The sequence below is a fragment of the Monodelphis domestica genome, chromosome 2, assembly GCF_027887165.1.
Source record: "Monodelphis domestica isolate mMonDom1 chromosome 2, mMonDom1.pri, whole genome shotgun sequence".
Lineage (NCBI taxonomy): Eukaryota > Metazoa > Chordata > Mammalia > Didelphimorphia > Didelphidae > Monodelphis > Monodelphis domestica.
In genome coordinates, this window is record NC_077228.1 from 38,056,999 (window position 1) to 38,083,413 (window position 26,415).

The window sequence follows — 26,415 nt, forward strand, 5'->3', positions numbered from 1 at the left end:
TGAAAAACTTTCCTGCTCCCCTCAGCTGAAGGCATTCTTTCTTCTCAAATCCTTAGACCATTTTGCACCACTCCTTTTGCACAAGTTTGTACTCTGTGTACATAGCTTCAACCCACTTCAGTTGAATGCAAACTCTTTAAAGACAAGACAGTGTTGTTTATTAATCCTTATATCTTTGAGGCATGAATGTTTGTTTCTGCTTTTTACAGTATGTCTCTGTCTAAATGTACCAAACTAAATATGTCTAAAACTAAGCTTGTCCTTCCCACAAAGCTTGTACCACCTTTGCTATTTGTGTTAGTGGCATTACTATTGGTGAAGTATCTCATGCTTGAAACTTCAGTGCCTTTAAAACTTCCTAGCAGTGTAACCACAGGCAAAATCCTTTAAACTCTCCAAGTGGCCATTTACTCATCTGCATTATGGAGATAATGGCTGTAGCAACCTCCCAGTGTTATGCTGAGGTTCAAGTGAGATAATGTGATCAGTGGCACATAGCCTTATATGAAGTATTTCATAAGCCTTTTAAAGCACTATATTCTATTACCTTATTTTTACATTTATATGTGTGGGTATACATTTAAGTATTGTATATGTATACCACTATGACTTCCATATTGAGGGAGGGTTGGGATGTGACACCCTGGCAATATAGAAAATCCACATAAAATTTTTTGGCCCTCCTTTTGTACCAAAAAAAGTCTGAATTTCTTTTTTCTTTTATGGGATATTTACAGTATCTTGTTGAAAATTGGGGGTTAAACCTGCATTTCTGAGTTTCTAAATTTTTTCAGTCCATCAGCTAGCCTTCGCCTGTCATCTGCAGCTTCCACAAAACTTCCAAAAAATTCCCCTCTAATTTCTTATGCCAATCCATGAGATGGCAAAACCGCAATGGGGAAAGTCATGTTGTGGAAGGAATAACTGTAATTTGTTATTCATTCAGTCATGTCCGATTCTTCCTGTCCCTATATGGGGTTTTCTTGGTAAAGAAAAATAAGTGTCTGGTTTGCCATTTCCTCTCCCAGTGGATTAAGGCAGACAGGTTAAATGATTTGCCCAATGTCACACAGCTAGCAGCAAAGGCTGCATTTGAACTTGGGTCTTCTTGCGGTGAGGCCCCACTCTCTCTCTACCCACTGAGCCACCTCTCAGCCATATAATACACAAACACACATATCACAAAAATAAATGTTATTTCAAATAACAAGTCTTCTAGATTCTCCCTTTTTGGTATCTTTAGTACCCATACCCACTTCTCTATTCCCACTGTCACCACTCCAGTTCAAACCGTCATCACCACCTGTTTGCACTACTCCCTTGGCACATGCTTGTACTATATCTATTATAATAAATGGATTAGTGCCGTAGTGTCCTAACAAGTTTTCCTTTCTCTATCATCCGGTCTCTTCCAATTTAACTCTCATTGTTCAAATTCACACATGACCTGGTCATGCCACATCCACTTAAAAATCTTCAGTGCTTGTGCCAGATCAAGTCCAAGTTCCTTTGTTGGGACTTCAAGGTCTTCTCTAACTTGAAGCCATGCTACCTTTCCCAGCCCTTCCTCATACTATTCTCCTCCATGTAATCTAAAGCTGTGGTGGACTATTTTCTTTCCAAAGGTGACTGATGGATCCAAAATTAGACCAGTGTGGGTCCTGCCAAGCACTTTTCCACCTCTTTGAAACTATGGAAATGGCAAAATAATGAGTTTTGCAGCTGTTTTTTAATTAGAGAATTTATTTTATCAGATCTTTAGGGACATGAAACTAGAATGGCATAACAAAGAGAGCATTGAATTGGGTTCTAGACCTTGCTACATCCCCTCTTTATGTGATCTAAGTCAAATCATTTGAACTCTTTCCATTCAGCTGTACAGGTGAGGAACCTGTAAAATGAGGTGCTCAAGTTATGTGATCTCTTAAGGTCCCTTCCAAGTTCAGAAATTCTACAACCCTAGAAATTATAAGTGAAAACTTTCAGGATGTGATTGGAACAAGCCGCAGACTTGTCCCTCCTCGTAGTAAAATTAGAATATTTAATTTTCCTTTTTTCTGTATCTGTCTTTGCATGGTCTAAGTAAGACATTACTAGCAACTTCTGCCTAGGCATTATCCATATTGAAAAAAAAAAAGACAGAGCACTAACTCTGAATTGCTCCCTTCCCTTTTAACCTTCTACAGATACATTCAAAACTCTTCTAAATCATCCAGATCACCTGGCAGGTCTCATTGTTGGTATAAGTGACTTATCTAGGATGACATTGTGCCTTTATATTCCTCCATGCTTAAAGACATTTGCTAAAAGTAAAGTTAATTGCCAAGGGGAAAAAGGTACACTTATGCTTTCCAGCTATTCAGGACATTTAATATATTATTGCTACCACACACTAAGTATTTCTACAACTGGAAAAAATTGTACACCAAACAGAAGTGGAAGAGCTCCACAGAATCCAAAAGTTTCACCTATGACTTGTTTTATCCTATTATTAACTAACTTGTTCCTTGCCTACTCCTCCTTTTTTCCCCACCTGAAGCAGATCCCTTCTAAAATAAGTAAAATAAAATTATAATTTTTAATCTTCTCTCAATGGCAAGAAAACTCTACCATGTTTTAGTTTCTTTAATGTAGGAGCATCATGGATTATTAGGGCTAAAGAAATTTGCAGGATGAGAAGCGCTACACTAATTAGTCTCCTAATGACATGACAGAATCAAGGCACCTTCAGAGATGTTTAATTTAATACAAGGGAGTGGCCTTAATCACTAGAAATAAAGTACAGTACATTAAGCAACTGATTTCAAATTGCAGAATTTCAGTATCTAACACAAACTAGGAGAGCATTATAAGTGGTATGGATTTCTCTACAAAGTTTGAGGTAGGTTGGTTTCAGTTGCTTTCCATTACTTTATTAGAGAAGAAGGCAAAAGCTGAAAGTTATCTTTGTCATGAGATTATACCAGGCAATATGTCAGTTCAAACTTCCCTTTATTTCTTTTTTGTAACTTGCTGTGCTCAATTCTTCCTGATGACCAAAAGCAAATAAAATGCAAAAATTCAGATTGTTTTAAAAGTCCAACAAGTAAAAATCACATATTCGGGTGATATGTGAATATCACATCACATATCACATATCATATCACACATATTTTTAGACAGAAACAAAGCTATAAAACTAAACTAAGAGCTACACCTCACATTTACTAAAAGAAACTGCAGGTGAATCAATGATCTAATTTTTTTCAACTATATTAAAAACATTATATTCATTGTAAAAGATAAAATCTTTATGAAACAAAATTATCAGAGGCAATACCTGACTATATAAAATAACAAAAAACAATGTATATATTTTTAAAAAGTAACAATTTGGGAAAAAAAACACTCAGGCTAAAAAAATATATTAATGGTTTAATCTATCTGGTAAAAATCAAACATTCAGAATCCATAATAAACTGATAAAATTTAAGATTAAAACTTATTTCCCAATGTATATCGAAAGGCAAATTTAGAGAAAAAAGGAGAAATATTAGAAGTTACTTGTAAACTTTTTAAACCCACAATTAAGAGAACTGTAAATGAAAAGGTTGAGTTATAAATGCAGGTCAGACAAAAATACTAAAAATTAAAAAATCCAATATTTGACTATTGAAAATTATTAATGTAATAGATTATGGTTACCATAAAAATGACAAATATGAATAAATATATAGTATTGGACAATAATGCAGAATATAAAACTGGAAAAATGCTTTTTCTAGAAAAAATAAACTTTAAAACAAATAGGCTATTTTATTATTCTTTTTTTTCTTAATGACTGGTTGAATGTATCCTGATAGTAACTTCTTTCCATCTAATAAATGTTTCCAGAATAATAAAACTAAATGCTCTTTTGATTTAGTGATTCAAAACAGACTTTCTTAACTGACTGACAATGATTTTTGGAATTGGTTACACTTCTCATGTAATCTAGAAAGATTTAAAATAACTAGCCTAGCCAGTATACTCCCTTTCACAAGGTCTCTTGCACAGCCTTCACATATAAAGGGCATTCAACTAATTAGTCTCAGTATAAAATTCCTAACTACAGAACAAGAGAGTTCAGTAGTGTTTTCTATTCTCCTAAAGACTTCTTTAAATAAATTACATAGTTTATTCTTCAGAATGATTCCCTACCTAAAGGGGTAGGGGGGGACTACTTGCCTCTGCCCTTTTCTTTCAGGGGATTACACTAACTAGGCGAGGCCAGAAATTAAGGTTGTTCTGTCATCAAGGAGAATAGTGACATACAGTACATTCTCTTCAAGAAAGACATCTATTAAGACACATAAATAATAGCAAACACCACAATGAATGCTAAATTACATAGAATCAGATCTAAATGGTCTAGGAGAGTGACGGCAAACCTTTTAGAGTCCTAGTACCCAAACTGTCACCTCATGACACATGTGAGCCGCCCCCTTGCCCCAGACATGGAGGGAGGAAGCTCTCCTATGGGCAGCTGAGCAGAGGGGTGGGTGATAGAGAGAAACATCCTTAAGAGTGGTGGAGAGGAGGAAGGGAGATCAAATAAGTGATAGAAAAATTAGGAAAGTCTTTGTGGTGAAATGACAGGATTTCAGACAAGCCTTGAAAGACAGCTGGGAAGGTGGGTGAGGATGTGGTGGATGGGAAGAAGAGAATTGGGGGGGGGGAGGGGGCGCACGCCAGTTGGTTGGCTCAGTGAATTGAGAGCCAGGCCTAGAGATGGGAGGTCCTAGGTTCAAATCTGGCCTCAGACATGTCTAGTTGTGTGACCCTGGGCAAGTCACTTGACCCCATTGCCTAGCCCTTACCACTCTTCTGCCTTGGAGCCAATACACAGTATTGATTCCAAGATGGAAGGTAAGGGTTTTAAAATAAAAAAAAAAAAGAAGAGAATTGGATAACTTGAGGGAAAAAATAGAGAGAATACTGCAGGAACAACATGAGAAAAGACTGGGAGGTAGGACATGTTTGGAACAGTAAGGAAAAGGACCTGACCACTATAAAGTGAACATTAGAGAATGGTAGAAAATGTTCACTAGATAAGTGATCCCAGATTATCTGAGTTCTGGAAAGTTAATTTTCAAGGGTCAACAGGTAGGCTCATACAAGAATTAACTAAGAACAAGGTGTCTGTTTTTTTTAATAAGTTTATTTTGTTATCTTCTGTTTCCTACATCATCATATTTATCCCAAATATCCTTCCCCTTCCCCAATGTCTAATTTTACCTAGGAGTGAGATGAAGAAAGCAGCCCTTCAAGATGAGTCTAGCAGTAGTGAACAATGAAGAATTGGAGGGAATCTGGGGTTAGGGAAGTCAGCTAAAGTATTACAGAAATCTAAGCATAAGAGGAAGTTGGGGTATAATGGTAAGGACATTTGATTAGGAGTCAGGAACTATCCAGTTCTGATCCTAGCACTAATATTAATAAGCTACGTGACCTCAAACAAGTCACAATGTAAGTCAATTTTGTCATCTGAAAAATTGGGAGATTCAGTAAATGATATTAGTCACTTCAAACTCTCAAATTTGAAACAAAGAAAATCAGAACCTGAACTAAGCTAAGGAACAGAGAATGGATAGGAAAGAAATTTAAGAGGGAAAATAAGTCTTCATTGCTATGTATCTAAGGAATAAAAAAAGAGATGAATGAAAATATTCCAAAGTTCTGACCATGAGAAATACAAGAATGATGATAACCACTGATGGAGACAATGAAGAGGTAGACATCATTTGAAAAGGAGAAAAGTTTAGTTTAAATAGCTGTTGAGTGTCCAGAAGTTTTAAGAGAAAAGAAACTCAGATAAGAGGATAGGTTTGTGTATTTAAGTCCTATTAGCAAAGAAGTGGTGGCTTGATTTTAGGTGATAAGATTTTTTACTTATTTATCTAGTCAGGGATTGGCAAACTATAAAGAATGGTTTACACTAAAAAAAAAATTATAAAAGGCAAAAATCAGTAGCAAGCTGAAGTTTGATTTCAGACTCCCAATCTAGCCAGTTAATTTTTTTTAAAAGGTCACTAACTGAGGAAATTTACTAATTTATGAAAATTAAGATGGAAAAAAGTAACAATAATGCAATCAACAGAATTATGCAAATCTAAATACATACACAAATCTGATTTCCATGTACATATCTATACACAGTACTAAAGTGACCCTCCAAAAATCCCCAACTTAGAAGAATGAATTTTTGTACTATTAGATAGATAGATAGATAGATAGATAGATAGATTTTTTTCCCCAAATCAAAAGGCAGCCCAACAATTCAAAATTCATTCCATGGTAACCTTTGTAAGATATACTGATAATAAGAACAGAAATTAAACATCATATAAATGAAAAAATAACACTAATATATTTTTGTTCAAAGTCTGACATTCATTTTACTTAGTTGAATGAGCATCAATTCATTCCCTAACATTGATTTGCCTATACAAAAAAGGACATTATTTCATTATATAAAATTTGTAACTTAAATCAGCATTAAATGCTGTTATATAAAACTTGCAATCATATTTCATCTTAAAAGATCATCTAGTTAGAAATTCCATGAAGGCAGGAGCCCTATCAGATTTTAAAATGTCAGGCCTTCAATAGAAGTTGTAGGTTTAAAATTCTGAAACAGCTATCACCAGACATAGCCCATTTCTTCTCAGTGTCAAACACAGTCAAATGTTCAGCATGTTCCAGTCAAGTGTGTCCATTCCCTATAGGAAGTTTCTAACTTGCAAAAAAGGGCTTCCTATAGAATATAAATAGAAAACATTACATTACTACCTCTTGAGGACACCAAGTTGTGCAAGCTTCATCACTTTACCTGCTGTAGCCACTCTGGATTGGTCTATCTGCTCACCCTTGGGGACTCTCTGGAATTATGGATGAGGGATCTTACTGCCATGCCCCAGCTGCTACCCAAAGCTACTAAATAAAAGGAGATTTACAAGTATTTCAACAGTACTAAACCAAGGATACAGAAGCTATACAACTGGGAATGCAGTGATGCTAAATCTGTAAGCATTATGCAAAAGAAAATGCAAAGTATGGTGTCAAGGGAGTCCTCCACAAGCAATAGGACACATCTTTGCAAATTCTCTGAAGAATAAATTTAACAGTTATTAAAGAACAACACCCTATTATTGCAGACGCTCAACTTTACATCACAAGAAAAGATGCAAGGGATTTTCAGGAAGACATCTGTCACTTAACAATGATAGTGACCTGAGCCCTGACAAACAATTCAAATCTCAACTAAAAAAAAAGTGAATTAAACCTTTGAGGCTTGAATTTGGAGAACTTGAACCTTACTCCCAATCTGCAATTCATGTATGCAATTTGAAAAATTCTCAAGGAGAAAATCTCATAACTAGTTTCTAATTCATATGTATTTATGTTGTTATACTATATGCTTATGACAATAATCATCACAACTTTTGACCAAAGACCATTACAAAAACTTACAGAATAAAGAGTAATTAAAATCAGACCTCAAAAAAAAGATTAGGCAACACAACCTTAACAATAAATAAACAAAAGTAGAAAGTGACATTTTATCAGTTATCAGTGGTTTTGCTTAAGAGTTTGGGGTGGGAAAATAGTTGTGACTGGCATTTGCATGCTTACTGGAAATTATATCAAAACAATGCATATTTTTAGGTATCTATAAATAGAATCAAATAATAATATCAAAGTTCATGTTGGAATGTAAAAAATTGATAAGAGTTTAATTTCAAAAGGAATCAAACTAATATTTCCATCATTTTAACTATAGGGTTGGAAATGAGCTTCAATCTGATTTTTAGTGATGATGGTAAAAAAAAAAAGCTTAAAAATTAGTTTATGTGTCTGTCAAAGCAGTAACACACTTACCTATTCATATACCTCACTAAAGTAAATATTTTTTAAGATTACATCCAGGAATCTTCTAGTATGATTTTAGATACACAGGGCAGAATAAAAGATATCATCTAGCTTAGGGACATCACAAATACAGATTTGGTGAACCAGGGAAATCTACATTGGTGGATACTTTCAATTAGAGTAATGGGTATGATCTGAAAAGTCTCCTGAAAACAATTTTTTGTGAATCTGAGAAAGCTAACTAATTTACAATTTGCATTAATATTTTTAAAACAATCTCCTTATTAACATTTTGCAAATGAAACATATGGTATATCTCTATTTTAGAGATGATCTCTGAAAGATTAAGTGACTTCCCTAAGGTCATCTACCTATAGTGTCACAACAAGAAATTGAAGCCCAAGCAGTACATGACACCTTCATAAAAATCAGCCACATAATGGAGTGCAAAAAATCTCACATCCAAATGTAAAAAAGCAGAAATATTGAATACATACCTTTTCAGACCATAATGCAATAAAAATTACATTCAATAAAAGGTAGCAAAAAGGCTAAAAATTAACTGGAAATAATTTTATCCTAAAGAACAAATGGATGAAAAAATAAATTATAGAAACAACTGACAATTTCATTTAAGAAATTACAATGAGGAGACAACATATTAAAATTTATGGGGTGCAGACAAATGGTACTTAGGGGGAAAATTCATATTTCAAAATGCTTACATCAATAGACCAAAGAATGAACAGAACAATAAATTATATGTACAACTAAAAAAAAACCTAGAAAAAGAGCAAATTAAAAATCCCCAAACAGCAAATTAGAAATCTTGAAAAATCAAGAATAAAATTAATAAAATTGAAAGAAAACACTGAGCTAATAAATAAGACAAGGAGTTGGTTTTATGAAAAAATAAATTAGATAAACCACTGGTTAACTTGATTTATAAAAAGAAAGAAGAAAACCAAATTTCCAGTATCAAAAATTAAAAAGGTAAAATCACAACCAAAAAATAAGAAAGTAACTAAGTTTCTTGCCCAACTATATGTCAATGAATCTGACAATCTAAGTGAAATAGATAATATTTACAAAAAATGTAAACTATCTAGATTAACAAAAGTGGAAACAGAATACTTAAACAACCCCATCACACACACACAAAAAAGAAATTGAACAAACTATCATAGAACTCCCTAAGAAAAAGACCATAGGGCCGGTTAGTTTTTCACAAGTGAATTTTACCAAAAATTCAGAACTAATACTACATAAACTATTTAGGAAAATAAGAGAAGAAAGAATCCTTCCTAACTCTTATTTCCACACAATTATGGCATAAATGCCTAAACCAGGAAGAGATAAAAAGAGAAAGAAAACTTAAGAGACCAATCTCCCTAACATTGAGGCAAAATTTTTAAATAAAAACAGAAATTGAGCCCAGGTCTTCTGGCTTTAAAACGAATACTCTCCCACTACCCCATGATTCCTTTCAATGAAGAGACTTCATTTTTTCTCACAAACTTCCCTAAGGATTTATAATAGGAATTAAACTTTTGTCCACATTAAGAACATCAACATCGTTGGAAAGGACATCTGGGAAATATATCATTTACACTTGATTTCTGGCTTATGTTAACCAATTTCAATTTTGCCCAAACCTAGTTTCAGGACCTAACTAAACCTAATATCTTTAATGTATTCACTAACCAGTACTACATATCTTTGGGTCACTTCTATTGAGAAACATATCCTTACAGTCATCTCAATTATTTGTATATAGATTATTCATGGCAAATGTTATATCCTGAGGCTTGATTCACCTGGACATTAGTATTCCTGAAGTGACTCAAAGGCTTTTAGTGGCAGAAACACCTAAAGGGCCCTCTAATTCAACTTGTGTCTGAACAACGAACCTCCTCTACCACATACAAGGATTTTCCAAGCTTTTGCCAGAAGACTTATAGGAAAGGGGAGCCTGTTACTTTCTAAAACAGCCTTTTTAATTTCAGATGTTTTGAGTTTGAGATAATAGGACAACCAAAAGGAAATGAAAATGACAACTACTAGTTGAAAATGAAAAACAAATACTGGGGAGAAAGATTACCACCTAGGGATAAAGATCTGAGAATCACCACCACCAATGACAGCTAACGTCATCAAAACAGATAAGATTCCCAAAAAAGAGCACTGAGAGGGAAAGAAGCACACAGGAACTAAGACTAAACTGTGAGGAATTCTAACATAAGGGACAGGAGGAGGGAAAACTATGGAAGGTGACAGAAGGAATTCAAGAGTGAGTGGAGGTTGGGACAGATACTGACATTTGATGGACCCTTCCAAGTTACAACTTTACATAATGATAATTATGACCAGAAATAGCCAAGATGTTAATGGGAAAATAGGTTCTTTTTAACAACTTTCAAGTATTAAGTAAAAAGAAATAGAAATGAGAATTACTGGTTTACTAATGGACATTATGCTTGTGCTCTCTCTCTCTCTCTCTCTCTCTCTCTCTCTCTCTCTCTCTCTCTCTCTCTCTCTCTCTCTCTCTCTCTCTCTCTCTCTCTCCATATATTTGTGTGGGTATATATAAGTATATATCCTTTCCAAAAATTTAATTTCATCCTATCAAATTGAAAAGGCTACAAAAGGCTTTACTAGATTGCTAATGGGAAAAAAAATAAACCTTAAGATGAATTCCAAATTCCAAAAAAAAAAGACTATCTTTCAATTATACTTGTTTTTCCTGACTGGTCCCACATTTCAGCTGTGTAGCAGGACTCAGCCCATTTTAAAGGGTAACAAAACAGTGTGCATCTAAAAGAAACACACAGAATGTCATGGCAAGTTAGTTCATGATCCTCTCAATAATGAAGAAACTCTCACTTCCTAATTGCCACCAAAAGAACTGAAGGTGCTAAAGGAGTTAATGATCTGTAAAATTCTACAAATGTCATTTTACCAATACTCCTAAGACCTGTTATTTCTTTCATGTAGGAAATCCTTCCACCTATATAGCTCACAAAGTCTTCTTCATCTTAATAGTGTCAGAGTTGCCTAAAGGTGAAAGAGAATAATTTGTTCCTGGTTACACAGAGGCCAAGAGTCAGAGCTAAGACTGTTACCCAAGTCTACTAGATTCCAAAACCCTATTTCTATTCCCTATGCCAAATGCCTTTCGTTACTGTCATCTATTCAGTGTCCCCAAATCTAAAGTATCTCATATCTGTGGGGAGAAATGGGAGCTCTTATCCTTAAAATAAAAACTACATTAATTTTACTGGAGAAAACACATAGAGACACTGATAGACAAAGCAAGGGTACTTTTCAGTATATAAATAATGATGGAGTGTTTAAAAGAAAGAACCTAAGAAGTTCCACCCCCCCCCCCATCAAACCACAGCTATTTTTAAGAAAGTGATCATAAGAACATTTTTTAAACTTAATGATTATTTATTCCAAAGAGACAATATCCACTAAAATATGACAGTTTGTTTTTATGTCTTAGCCAGTAAGAGGCATGACAAAGAAACTGACAACAGGTATAATACAATTCTGTATTCAAACATATAATCAAAAGGAAATCAAGGTTTGGCACAGAAAAAAAAAATCTAAAAAAATGTCTAAACAGATCAGCAAGATATTCAAAACAAATTTTATGTTTGTTAAAATAAATTTGGAAAAAGCTCTACTTGTCAAAAATCTGATTACCAAGACAAGTAATTAAAGTTCTCTCCACCTTTTCTTTTAAATATCTGAAAACTGAAACTACACAATCCTGATTTTTAAAAATACTCCACTGCTAAATTCAATTTGATTTTAAATTGTTACTTCAGGGAAAAATGTTTCTATAAAATATTTATTGCTACAAATTGATACATAGTCACAAAAAAGCTATGAAGTGTATACCCTAAAACAAACTAGCATACAATGAGCAATGCAGCCCAAAAATAGCCATACTTAAAGCAAAAAGTTCTGGCCCATTCATCTCTCTGAGGGGTAATTATTCAAAAGTTTATACATTGTGAATATTTACTCCCTTGAGCAGCATTTCAGTTAGTTAAAATGATCAGAATAGACATACAGTTACTACACTTCTCCGCCTCAACATCAATAAAGTAAAAAGAAGGTTTAAAAATTATACAAACAATTTACGAGGTCTAAGTTTGATAGCTATAAAAAGCCTTACTAAAATAGTCTTACCTTCATTTTTGTAAAACAAATCCAAAACATTTTGAATTCATATAAACAAATTTCAAGATCATGGAATGCATGCACAGGGAGCTAAACAACTCATATTTTTATGCTATTTAAAAAGTTTTCCACTTAGCCAATTAAGGATAGAAATTAAAAGTTGCTACATCTAATTCCTTATGTATTTAGTTTTCTTCAGGCTGTTCGACACTGAAGTCAGCTTGCTCTTCAGTGCCTTCCTCTTCTTCCTCCTTTTCTTCTTCCTCTTCTTCCTCCTCTTCCTCCACAAGCTCATCAATCTTTTCTTCCTCCTCATCACATTCTTCTCCTTGTTGTTCCTGACCTTCATCTTCAGCCTCAAAAGGATTCTTACCCTGAAAACAAAATAGCAATTCATTTATATAAGTGACATATTCATTTTACGTAATCATTTTATGTAAATCAAATTTCAAGAAAGCATTGTGAACACTCTAAAAAAGTAAATATGTGATTTGTTGTTAGAATTACAATATGAAGAAGCATGTTTGTGCCTTTTATCCCACCTTATACCAACATGTAGCAACCAAAGACTTGGAAAACTACCAAAACTACCACCTTATTTCCCATTTACCCACAGTCCATGCTTCCTTCCTAATGGAATTCTAGAGACACGTACATGAAATAATTTTTTAATATATACAACTAATTTTTGGTTAAAACAAAGCAAATGCTATAAATCCTGATTGAATGCAAATTCCCAATGATAACCTATGTATTTTTTTAAACACTTCCCACCTTTTTTAGAATGGATATTAAGTAATTGGGTCTAAGAGAGAAGAGTGGGAAGGGCTAGGCAACTGGGGTTAAGTGATTTACCCAGGCTCATAGAGCAAGAAAGTGTATACGGCCAGATTTTGAAGACAGAACCTCCCATATCTCCTGACCTGGCTCTCTTATTATTTACTGAGCCACCTATTTGCCTCAAGTCAACATATTTTTCAAAATTTTTATTTGATATATATATAATTATATTTATATATGTATATATATAGTTAAAATACATTAAAATTAAATTTTAAAATTCAATTGAATGTTTCAAGTTCCATAATTTTGCAATATTACTCTAACAGACACAAAATCTGGACCTTTCAATTATATTGGGGATAGTGGAATAAAAACACAGACTATAAAAAATAAGAGAATACTTACAAAAATTGAACATACCATTTTAACAGCTCAAAAGTTACCTGCCTAAAATTAAAATTCAGGAATAAATCTCATTTACTTAATTTAGAAGTCTAAATAGGCTGCATTCCATTCCAAATTATAGTAGCAATTCATTGCTACTATCCTACTCTGCAAAAAATCATTAGCACCTTCTAGATTAATTGGGAGTTCAGGAACCTAGATTATAAATTACTACACTGCTTGGACTGAAGAGTAGAGTTTGAGGGCAATTAGGTAGCAACACAGTGGATAGAGCACCAGGCCTGGAACTCGGAGGGCTTGAGTTTAAATCTGACCTCAGACACTTCCTAGCTGTGTGATCCCCATTGCCTAGCTCTTACCATTTTCTTCTGCCTTGGAACTTACACTTCTGTGAAGATTGGATTTAGCTATCTCTTGATTGTAACGATGAAGGTACTTAGCTCTCCCTTTATAGTGAAGCTAGAATTGTAAGCTACAATCTGTTTTTAGATATTAACTACAAAAAGGTGTTAGGTAACTACAAAAGGCGAATTAATCACAAAAAAGGTGTTAAGTAACTACAAAAGGTGAACTCAACAAAAGAGGATTTAAGTAACCCAAAAAGGTATAATATAACCAAAGAAGATGAGAACTAAAGAATGGGCAGTCCTGGAGAAAAGCATCTGCTGTGATTGGTAGATGTGAAAATTTAGGGGTGTGACACAAGAGAAAAAGGTCTTTAAATAGAGGAAAAAAAAAGACTGAAAAAGGATCATTCATTCATTCATTCAGATTCAGACATTCGGATGAGTTCAGACTCAGTCAGTCACCCCAGGCTTGGAGTGAAGGATCAGTCACTCAGAATTGAAGAGAAGACAGACATGTGGAGATTCGGGCACTGACTCGGAGGAGCGACTGGAAGACCAACACCCAGACTTCTTTTAGACTGTTACCATTGGTGAGTGAAAAGCTGACTTGAGTGACCCCGCCTTTCTGGAGGTGTGAAGCTTCCAGGTAAGGCCTAATTTCTTGAGACTCTCTTCCCCTGACTGGGGCTTAGAAATTCTAACTGGTATCAGAAGAAGCCAGAGTTTTTTCTCTCTCTCTCATTCCTTAATATCTTCCTTCTATTGTAAATATTGTAAATAAACTACCATAAATTCTATTTACTTTAGTAATTCATTTTGGGATTTAGAATTAAATCCCTGCCGAGCACCTAATTAAAAATATATTCAAAGTCTCAACCACAATTAATTTTAATAATTTTTATTGATTCTAAGTGTAAAGATTAAAATTTGGGAAACTGAGGCAGGTAGAAATTAGTTTCTTTCTGCAAGGAGTATTATATTTTATGAGGTTTATGGTTTATTAAAGGTTAAGGATTAAAGAAAATACAAGTAAGAGAAGCACGTACTAGGTGGGCCGAAAGGCCCATTCAATTTTCACTCACATCATGAGACGTGTCTGTTTGCCAGTGGAAACAGGAAGAGAAAAGACCCCGCCATAGGCGGAGACCCTTTAAATAATAATTTGCTCTCGGCCCAGATGAGAATTCAGTGAGATTACAAAGCATTCTGGGGAAGTGGAGCAAGGACTTCTGGAGTTTGAAGTCCTGGATTCAAGTCTCCATTTTTACATAAGACAGAAGGTAAGTGGTTTGGTTTTTTTTTAATTATGGTTATGCACGCAAGGTAAAATACAGCATTTTAATTTAGATAAATTACATAGCTTATTCTTCAGCACAATTCCATGTCCTAAGAGTGGGGAAAAGAACACTTACAAGCTTCTGACAGTCTAGAGAAAAGTGAATGAGATGAAAAGAAATTGGAAAAAATGTCATGAAAAGATTTAAAGAAATGAGCAAGTTTAACTCAGAGAATAGAAAATGAGGTAGGATCTGAGAGCTTCCATCAAAGGAGAGTCACATGGAAGAGGGACTGTATTTGATTTGCTAGGCCCAAGGAAAAACAAAGATCAGTATGTGGAAATTTTTAAAAAGCAGATTACACATAAAACCAAGGAAAAACTTATTTACAATATCTAAAGTTAGAATGGAAAACTCTACAAAGTATGATTTTTTCTGCCACTAGAGGCCTTCCAATGGACAGGGAGGGTAAAGACACTTGTCTAGAAATGACACTAAAGGGACATTATAATTTGAGTGGACTAGATAACAACAACAAACATTTATATGCACTTTAAGGTTTTCAAAGCTCTACACACACATTATCTTGTTTAGTCCCCTGAAGTTAGTTGAATTTTAATGAACAAATTTTTTTCCCTCTTTTTAATTCTTTGTTATTATCAGATGGCTCTCTGGAAAAGGAAGTTCTTCTCTCCATAAAGTTCTACTCTACCATACCATCTCATTTCTGAAGCAATTAGTTATAATTCACTTTTTTGGGGGGGAAAGTATAAAGTAACATCCAAAAATTACAAAATTGTTCAGTAACAGCAATTTAATCATCACAGTATTATATCAATACTTGGAAAATCTTACCTTAACATAGAGGTCATATCGTGCTTTTACAATTGGATTATTCAAGATACTTGTAGCAGTTAAGACACTCTCTCTTTTTATTTGTTCCCTATAGGCCTACAAAAGAAGAAAAAGTCCATAAATACTTAAAAAGCTAATCAATGTAAAAGTATTTAAATTCATAAGTACTTTTATTCAAATCATTCATTTTCTGTAACATGAGAAAACTGCTAACAAAATCTAATAGCAAGTATAGTGCCTAATTGTTACTCTAAAGTGTTTCAAGATTTAAAAAGATTCTATGCAGAATGCTCTTCAATAAAAATGACTAATTATTATCTTGTATAAATATACCCTATCTCTGACTAGAAATCTATTACTGCTCATTTTTATCGTTTAGTTATTTTTCAGTTGTTTGACTCTTAATAATCCCATTTGCCATTTTCTCAGCAGACAGTAGAATGGTTTACCAATTTCCTTTTCCAGTTCATTTTACAGATGAGGAAACTGAGGCAAATAAAAGTGAAGTGGTTTTCCCAGGGTCACACACCTAGTGTCTGAGGCTGAATTTGAACTCAGGTCTTCCTGACTCCAGGCCAGCACTCTCTAGTCCATCACCTTGTTGTCAATTATTAATAATTGTACTTTTCTTTATGCCACTGCTGACATACCGTTCCAATGACAAAGGCTTAAGAAGACTATTCTTGAGATATAACAGCTGCAGTGGGATGTTTGTCCCCTAATCCTCTTTCACTATGTCCTTTTTTCCTTTCTTTCTCTCTCTCTTTATTTCCTTCAAGGGAAGATTTTACTGATAGAAAGTAGAACAGGGAAGATGGGTAAAGACAATAGTAAAACTGAAATTCACAGAAATAAATGGTGGGTTTGATGTTTTAGATCCTATCCCTGGGAATCAATGTGAAAATACTTATTTATATGTATAAAACAATATGTTACACTTGAGAGCAAAAAGAGAAATGCTTTCGATTTCTTTGTACTTGGGACAGAGTTTTCTAACCCCACCCTCCAAATCACAAAACCTTTGGATTTTGATTAACCTTAATAATGACCTTGCACAACATATATCATGGCTGAATGCTATACCAGCAGAGATGTAAAATTATTCTAACCAGAATGTAACTCAAATTTTCAAAGATGATAAAAAAGATCAAGTATCTATCACCCTAATATTTTCCCTCCCTTTTAACAAAGTTTCCCTACCAATAGAACACCAGTCAGTTTAAAATATATAAGTTTTTACTCTCAGGGAAGGGATATTTTTAGGAATTGGGAGCTATGTGGCCTTTTAGTCACAGAGAAAAATCTAATGATTTTAGTAGCATTATTTGTATTCTTATTTTTCTCTTCCTCAAAAATAAAAGTCTCAGTGGATTGAGAGGCAGGCCTAGAGACAGGTCCTGGGTTCAAATCTAGCCTCAGACACTTCCCAGCTGTGTGACCCTAGGCAAGTCACTTAACCCCCATTGCCTAGCCCTTACCACTCTTCTGCTTTGGAGTCAATACATAGTATTGACTCCAAGACGGAAGGTAAGGGTTTAAAATAAACAAATAAATAAATAAATAAATAAATAAATGAATGAATGAATGAATGAATGAATGAATAAATAAATGAATGAATGAATGAATAAATAAATAAATGAATGAATAAATAAATAAATAAATAGAAGTCTCAAACCACCTATCACACTATTTTTAAAATTATAAATCTGATTATCTTTTCAGATATACACACCTAAAGATATTTATAGGGACTGCATATGGATCAGTATGAAACTAGTTAAAAAAAGTGTCCCAAAAAGAACTATCAGCCCTTGTTAAGAAGAGCCTGGGGAAAAAAAACAGAACTTCTGAGAGAACTGATTTAATATGAGGCTAGTAATCATCCAAATCAATGGTCATCTTACACACCCAGTCAGAGATCCCAAGTCTAGATATAGTTTTTATAGTCAAAAAAAGAAAAAATACTAAAGGTTTGCTTTTTAAAATACAAGCACAAAGAAACAAAATGTTCTTTCCAAATTATGGAATGTGAAAATGGGTGATTTGTAACTTTTCAAACTTATGCAAAGAAAGCAGATTGGGGAGTGCTAAAGTGGGACTATTTTTTATTCTAATGCTGGGTTGAATTAGAACCTGTGTCTATCATGCTATCTTCTGATTTTAAAAGTGAATTTTAACAGTCTTAAAAAAAACTAAATTTAAGAGTCTTGCTGGAGCAAGAAATTTTAATTCTCTCTGTAGAAAATAGTGTTTTTGTGGTGGCAGGGGGGTAAAAAAGGTGTTTCTTGGTATAATAGAGTTCCTAGATGTCAGAAGAGGGAGTTTTCTGGCTTTTGATCTCTGAATAAATAACTATTACTAAACTGTATTTTCTATTTTAAGTGATTAACCTCTTGATTATGAATAACCTTTATCTAACTGATTAGCTTCTTATTGATTATATGAGTAACTAAATCTTATAGTACATTTTTCATGTTGATTCAGCTCAGATATAAGGCCTGCTAACAGGGACAATTTTTTTTTACTAAAGTAAATCATCAAAGCAATTAATATCTGTTCTTTCCTAAAGCTTATCTTTTTCAATTTTTTCATCCTTAGTAGCACAAATGTAAGAACAGTCAATGGCTTATTAAACTAGATTCAGACATACGTGTTTCCCCTTGGCATGGTCAGGAGATTTTAAGTGCTGCTGAACCGAACTGTGTAAGGCAGGTAGATACACACCGCAAGCACTACAGTGCACAGTCTCTACTTTCATCATATGGTCTTCTGCAGTAACCCCTAAAAAATACATTTTACTATTAAAAGGACCTAATAACTCTCAGTGTGAAAACAGAATGCCCCCTTGTAAGTTTTAGACACAATCACATGTAAAAGATTATATTTCAATAAATAGGAGAAACCATCATGTTGACCAAAGAATATACACAGCAGAAAAGAGCAGGACTTACATAAACATTTTCTCTATACCAGAAAGCCCAGACAAATCAAATTTTGTCATTTTATTCCCAGATTATATTGAGGGCAGAAAAAAGTTATCCAATAAGATAGGAGGATAAACTGAAAACAACTAGAATGCTTAAGCTGGAAAGATAGAGGCTACAAAGAAATATAATCTAACTTCATGAAACCATAAAAGGTATGGGTAGGATGAACACAAAAATCAACAAATCCCAGTATACTAGTCTGGTACACCTTAACCCTTGCAAAATATGTAAGTTTTCAAATTATGCCACCTACTAATTTACAAAGCAGGGCAAGGATAGCGATGCCCCACAAAAGGTAGTAAAGACCAAAGAAAAACAAAAAATAGGATCAATGAAGTTTTAAATAAATTCAGAGACAACAAAGCAACAATGAGCTACAAAAGAAGTTTTTGGAGTTTCATTAGTAATTGAAAGGTGATAGTAATATAGGACAACCTTGCCTTATTACATACACAATTCTCTATGGTGTCATTATGTAGTGACCTGAGTCAATGTGGATAGACCATGGGAGTCTGTCCCAGTATTATGGATCATAGGATCATATTACAATATAACTTCCTTACCAAAAGAAAACAGATTATGGTGAGTTACTCAGTGATTATATAATTTCAAAAAATGAAAGAGAAAGAAGGAAGGAAGGAGGGAGGGAGAGAAGAAGGCAGTAAATAAGGGAAAGAGAAAGAAATAGAGAATGAGATGGAGAGAAAGGCTAAGTACTGAAGTAAGAGGAGATGAGCTTCTCTGAAGCAGGATTCAGGTTAGAGGGAAAAAAAGGACAAGTTGAAGTAAAGTACAAAATAGAATTCTTTAAGGGCTCCAATGTCTCATCTCTAACTCCCTTCAAACTCTCATATATCATCCCTCTCATCCCAGGATACAAAAAACAAGAGGACATTATTCCAGAACAAACCATTTCATTTATAGTCATCTACTCTTAACCTCTTCTCTAAAAAAAAAGAAAAAAATCCTTACTCTCTGAGATAAACAATATTAACTCTTTGTTTTTTTTTTTTAAACCCTTACCTTCCGTCTTGGAGCCAATACTGAGTATTGGCTCCAAGGCAGAAGAGTGGTAAGGGTAGGCAATGGGGGTCAAGTGACTTGCCCAGGGTCACACAGCTGGGAAGTGTCTGAGGCCAGATTTGAACCTAGGACCTCCCGTCTCTAGGGCTAGCTCTCAATTCACTGAGCTACCCAGCTGCCCCCAACAATATTAACTCTTAAGAGCTGTTCGGTTATTTTTCAGTCTTGTCTGGCTCTTCATGACCCAGCTGGTAATCACTTAACTTTTAGGCATACAAGGAGGACGTTAACAAATGTGAATTTGGCATTAGGCCTCTTAAAAGCCCAGTAGTCAGTGCAGTGGATAAAGCATCTGACATGGAAACAGAAAGACCTAAATTCAAATCTAGCCTCAGACATTCATAGGTTGTGTGATCCTGGGCAAGTTACTTAACCCTATTTGCCTCAGTTTCCTCTCTATAAAATGGACCAGAAAAGGAAATGACAAACCATTCCAATATATTTGCCAAGAAAATCCTAAATGGGGTCATGAAGAGTCAGGAAAACCAAAATCCAAATGAACAAAAAACTCTTGCTCATATAAAGAATTTTAGAAATTAAACTTTTAAAGGGCTTTTTAAAGATTTTTAAAAAATTTTTAATTTGCTGAGAAATAGATCCATAACTATAGAAAAGATAAAAACACATTAATAAAATATATTTTTAAAGGATAAAGGGGAAATAAAATCAACAAGGCACTACTCAGAAGAAATAAGACAAAATATTCACTTGATCAAATAAAAATAAAAGACTTTGCTGAACAAAAAGCAATGTATCCATTATAAAAGGAAAGAAAAAAATATGGAAAAAAATTTTGCATCAAATACTTGATAAAAATCTAAAATCCAAAATTTCTAAACAACTAATAAATTTGTAAAAGTGACAGTCATTCCTCAAAAATATGTAGATACTAGGATCATCTATTTAAAGCTTCAAAGACCCTTAGAAACAATCTAGCTCAATTCCTTCACTTGATATATCAGGAAATTGAAGTTTAGGGCAATGAACTAACCTACCAAGTGGGAAAGACAGGATCTGAACTCAGGTTATCTGATTTCAAATCCAGTATTTTTTATCCCTCTATACCACAGGGAAATGAAAAGGCATAAGGAAGTTGGGAAACACAGTAGATAGAGAACTAGGCCTGGGGTTGAGAAGAATTGGGTTCAAATCTGTCCTCAGACATTTCCTAGCTGTGTGACCTTGGGCAAGTCAATTAACCACTATTGCCTAATCCTTACCATTCTTCTGTCTTAGAATTGATATTTAGCATTCTAATACAGAAGGTAAAAGTTTAAAAATAAGGAAAGGAAAAGGTGGTTATAGAAACTCACAAATTACCAATGATCACTTAAAATTCAAAATTTTTAATAACTAAAAAATATAAATTAAAATTATCATGATTCCACTTGATACCCATCAGATTGACAAAGATAACAAGCTGGAACAATTTGTGGTAAAAACAAGAACTGAAGATGGTGCTGTGAATGATTAGTTCATCCTCTTGGATAAGCCCTTTGAAATTATATGATAAATGTTATAAAAATACATACACCCTTTGAAACAATGGTCCCATGCCTGGACAGTATGTATCACAAGGAAATTATGACAAGAGGGAAAAAAGTATCTACATAAAAGCACCTCCCATAGTAGTACTCACTACTTTTAGAAGCAACAAACTAAAAATTAGAAATCCAGCCACTGGAGAATGGTAGAACAAGCCATGATGATTATATCATTGTGCCATTAAAAAAGGTATTTAAAGAATTTTGAGAAGAATTATAGAATGGGATACTAACTAAGAAAAAAATTAATACTCTAAAAACTATAATTAAACAATAACAACAATAAATCCAGGTGAAATTCACAGAAAAGGTCAAAAAGCATCAGGAAGTAAAGGGTGATTTGGGTATAAAAGTGATGCAGAAACACTTTGGGGGCTTGCTTTGATAAAGTAGCATATAACAATATACAATTATTCACCATGCTTATTCATTTTTCTTACTTCTTTATTCCTATTTTAAAAAACTACATTGGAACTTCCCTAGATAAGTTCAAATATTCAAATTCATAAAGGTTTTTAGAGATATTTTGCAAAATATTTCAAAATTTTCATTCTGGGGATATACACACAACAAATTAAGATCTCTGCCTTTTAAACATCTTTTCTCTTCACATTTTGAATCTTACTCCTAATTAGGTAAAAAAGGCTTTGTCCCATATCACTTTAAAAAAACTTAAATATACACAAAAATTTAAATCTCAATCAGAAAAGGGAGAAGGGATCACGACAAGCTCTCAAGCATATAAAACATGTAACAAAGAATTTGGAAAACACAAGGTCAGAAAATACCTACCTTCCATTATATCTTTCTCAATTATTTTAACACTTTCTGCATCATTATTTGACTGTTGTTTACGCATCGATGTTTTCTTGAATTTACTCACCATACATTCCTAAATTTAAAAATCAAAATTTTAAAAATTAAGACCCAGTAGTACAAATATGTAATAAATGGCTAATATTTGTATAGTACTTTAAAGTTTACAAAGTTCTTGACATCTATCATTGCAACTTGAGTCTTGTGCAATGAGTCTACAGGTATTATCATCATCTCCATTTTAAAATTAAGGAGACTGACAGTCAGAAAGGTTAAGTGGCCTGGCCATGGTGACACAGTTAATCAGTACTGGAGGTAGAATTCGTGATCAGTCTTGCCTGACTCCATACTGAACAGAAGGGCCCCTGCTCTCAAGAAACATAGAGAAAGATAACCACATTTAACAATTAACAACCACAAAATTAAGCACAAAATCATACTGAAGGGATCACAAACACAATAAGTGGTTCTGGTTTTGCTTTATTGCCATTGTTGTTTTCAAATGGGGAAGCTAATAATACAGGCTGCAATAGTTTACTGAAGCCTCACAGAGGAGACAAGGAAGACCTGAGCTAAGGAAATAACAGAATCAGATCTGGGATAGGCAGAGAGCCTGAGTTCATTGAGGAGAAACACTACCATGTGCAGTGAGGTGTGAGCAGCAGAAAGTGTGTGCCAAATGTCTGCTACCCCCATGCTTATCTATGTCTCAAACCAAAGCCCCAAGTCTTCATTCCTTGGTCATTGCACTCAAAGAGTTCTCTTACATTTCTTTCAGCTTTATTCTATTCAGCTGCTCTTATCTTAGCCCAGTCGTACCCTACACTTACCTATAGTATTATCTGTTTCAGTGGATAATCTTTTCTCTTATGCCAAACAATAAGGTCCAAGACTGTGGCTCACATTCATCATTTCTTTTCTAATCTTGAGTGCATGGTAACTACATATAGGATAGAAGCTTAAAATACTCATTGATGAATTATTTCTTCTGACACTTCTGCAAAAAATAGACTTTTCCCAGTGCTTTTACCCTTAAAAGTTTTATAAGCAAAGATTGTATAATTTAAATTTAGGTTCTACCTACTAAGCAAATTCAAACTCTAGGAAAAAAATTATCCAAGTTTTGGTTAGGCTCAGATTATTTCTTTAAATAAAATATAGAGGGGGAAAGCATGTAGGAATGGAAATGGTTATCAAAAGATATAGTGAAGTCTATACTCTATTTTTTGTTTTGGAAAACTTCCGAGAGAAAGCTGGCGACAAACCCTCTTCACTCTGGAATTTCACTTCACCCCTGAATCTCTCACACCGGAAGTATATAGCCCTATCCTCCCAAACTCTTCACTCTGATAAAAGTGCTGAGGCCATCCAAGTCGCCATCCCTCTCCAAGCTTCTCCACTCTATTCCAGACTCTCTAGGTTTCCTCTATAATGGCCTACTCAGGCACCATCTATCACCCACCATGCTCTTCAGCTTCTTTTTTATAGTCTTCCTCCACTAGAATGGAAGCTATTGGAGGGACAGAACTGTCTTTACAGATAAGCTTACATCAACCCTTTTGTACTGGGTTGTAGCCATTCTGATGGTTAAGACAGTTCATTTCCCTCTCCATCCCACACTATCACCAAGACTGCCCATTCATAATGAAGAAAACATTAAAGTTCTCAAATCTTTCTTCTTATGTCATATCAATTAGGTTTCTAATTTATTTCTTACTTCTGGACTGCAATATTCATTACAACCAAATAAAGATTCACTTTTTTGTGGCTTATCACCAAAAGTCCAATGGGCAGGCAGCAGCATAAAATAGGAGCTATACATCCTAGCAAAACAATTCTATAAGAAAAGCTCAGTTTACCTGTCTACTTAAAGAAAGCTCTTCCTATACTGCATCATTCTTTCCTGCAAAAGATTCACTCACCAAAACTACATACATCTTCTACTAATCATAGTGAAAGAAGAATATATAATTTCCAAGGACCAAGATTCATGGAATTAACAAGGCAGCTTCCAGGTAGACTGCCAGGCCATGGGCCCAAAGAGATGATAAGGGAACAAAGATATATAGTGTATGTATGTGTGTGCGTGTATATATATATATATACACACACATATATATAAGCAAGATGATGAGAGACCTTCTACCATATATATATATATATATATATATATATATATATATATACACACACACATCTCCAAGATATAGATTCAAGCTTTGTGGAAGTAATCTAAGAGAAAGGATCTGTATTCAGGCCCAGCCACTGAATGCCAACATTATAGGGTAGAAGCATGGCTAGTACACTGTAATAGAAAAGCTAGGAGAAACATCCTATTTGGCAAGCATCTATTGTTCCCCTTACTCAAAGCTAACTTCTCCAGCAATGGACCACTGTTACAAATTCCTTTTCCGATCTTTTGCCTAAACTTTAGGTGTGATGACCCCATACACTGACAGCTTCTTGAAGGGAGAAACTGTTTTGTTTTTCTATTTCTATCTCTATCACCTAGCACAATAGCATACAACAGACACTTAATAGAAGCTTGATAAATGAATGAACGACCAAGCAACATATCCCATTTACTCTCTTAGCTTTCAATCAAAACCACTCTTATCTCCTAGGAAAATGCTTTCCCTGAGACCTTAATAACCAGTAGGTATTGAACATATGTCTGCTCTTTTGGAATTCAACATTCTGACTTAATAATTAATGTTTTTTTCACTAACAATTCTAATCCGAGAGCAATGTTTCATAATTATGAAAAAAGCTACTTACATGCAAAAATTCCATAACAACTTTGTTAAATTTAGTTTGTTTCTGAATATGATCTAAGGTTTCTTGGTGAGAAGGACTTTCCAGATGAACTTCAATTTCTTTTTCTTCAAATGTTCGGAATTTACAAAATGAACATGTGAATGCCATCCTACAAGGAAAAAAAACAACATGCTATATTTTTTTTAAATGGCAACACTTAATATTTCTAAAGACTACCAATGAAATTAATAACATAAGCATTATTAATTTTCTGAAGTTTACTTGAGGGCAAGGTGAAACCACCACTTTTACAGTAGCTAGTGAAGCCAAGAAGTCACCTATGGTATCATCACTGTAACTGTTCTTCTCAGTGTTTCTGACCTGTATCCCTGAATTTATGCATACCTGAAAAGCCCCATAAGCGTCCCAGTACTTGAGCTTCTAAGTTAAGCTATCCAGAGATGACTTCAAGATTGTACTAACAAACCCCTAGTTCTATAACTAGGTTATCTATAACTATTTACCACAATTCCTATTTCCTTAGCTTCTAAATAGATCAAGGGAAGTTATAGGGAGTCTGGATCAAAGTAGGTCCATTCAAGACTCAGAAGTAAGTCATTTCTTTGGTTGTCTTCTAAATTAAGAATATTTCAGAATGACTGTTGACTCACTAGATTGGACTGCCTGAATCTAGACCCACGAATTCAAAGTAATTTCTGGAATAATCCTAGAATTCAGAATAAGGGTTTAGGGTAATGGGATCAAATAACAATTTGTAAGAAGGTAATAAAAGATATTCATTAAGCACAGACCTGTACTCATCACCATACTTCTCACTAATCTTCTCTCTTCTCCGCCTTTGTTTCTCTCTTCGTATTTCAATTCGTCGCTTTTCTTCTTCACTTTTAGGATCCATTTTAGCTAGTATATTATAAGAATAACAAGAGTTAAAACTAAAAAACATTTAACAAAACTTCTCCCCTCTCTTCTAACCAACAAGTTCATTTTAGAGCTAGCAGTGATGATGCTCCAAATTAACCTCCTTGTACTAGCTAGACCATTCTTTAGTTCATATGGAAATGTTCTTTTGGTGGGGAGAGTTCAGGTTTTGAGTTTGGTTTTTTGTTTGCTCTTTTCAAAAAAAAAAAAAGAAGTATCAGCAGCAGTTCAAATACCAAGAAAACATAGAAAAAAATCACACAAGATTTGGCAGCTTCAACTTAAAATGAGGAGATCTTGGAATACAATATGCTAAAAGACAAAAGATAAGAGCTTACAGTCAAGAATAACTTTCCCTACAAAGTTGATCATAATCCTACAAGGGAAAAAAATGGGCCTATGTTACATTTTTGAGCACTTCTGATAAAGACTAGTGTTGAGTAGAAGTTTTAAAGCAAGGGTCCCCAAACTGCAGCCCCCTGAGACCATTTATCCAGCCCCCACCACACTTCTGGAAGGGGCACCTCTTTCACTGGTGGTC

General features: G+C 34.2%; 1 protein-coding gene across 1 annotated transcript in view; it reads right to left on the reverse strand.

Moving 5' to 3' along the window:
- Window positions 1-11,319: 11,319 nt before the first annotated feature.
- The window catches only part of ZNF326 (zinc finger protein 326), a 41,848-nt gene continuing 26,752 nt past the window's right edge, over window positions 11,320-26,415 (reverse strand). Inside the window, exons 6-11 of the mRNA XM_007480351.3 lie at window positions 25,748-25,856; window positions 24,957-25,104; window positions 22,155-22,254; window positions 18,399-18,529; window positions 15,749-15,844; window positions 11,320-12,455 (exon numbers count right to left, since the gene is read on the reverse strand). Coding sequence (XP_007480413.1) covers window positions 12,267-12,455; window positions 15,749-15,844; window positions 18,399-18,529; window positions 22,155-22,254; window positions 24,957-25,104; window positions 25,748-25,856 — 773 coding nt within the window. The 3' untranslated portion in view covers window positions 11,320-12,266. The remainder of the gene's footprint in view (window positions 12,456-15,748; window positions 15,845-18,398; window positions 18,530-22,154; window positions 22,255-24,956; window positions 25,105-25,747; window positions 25,857-26,415) is intronic.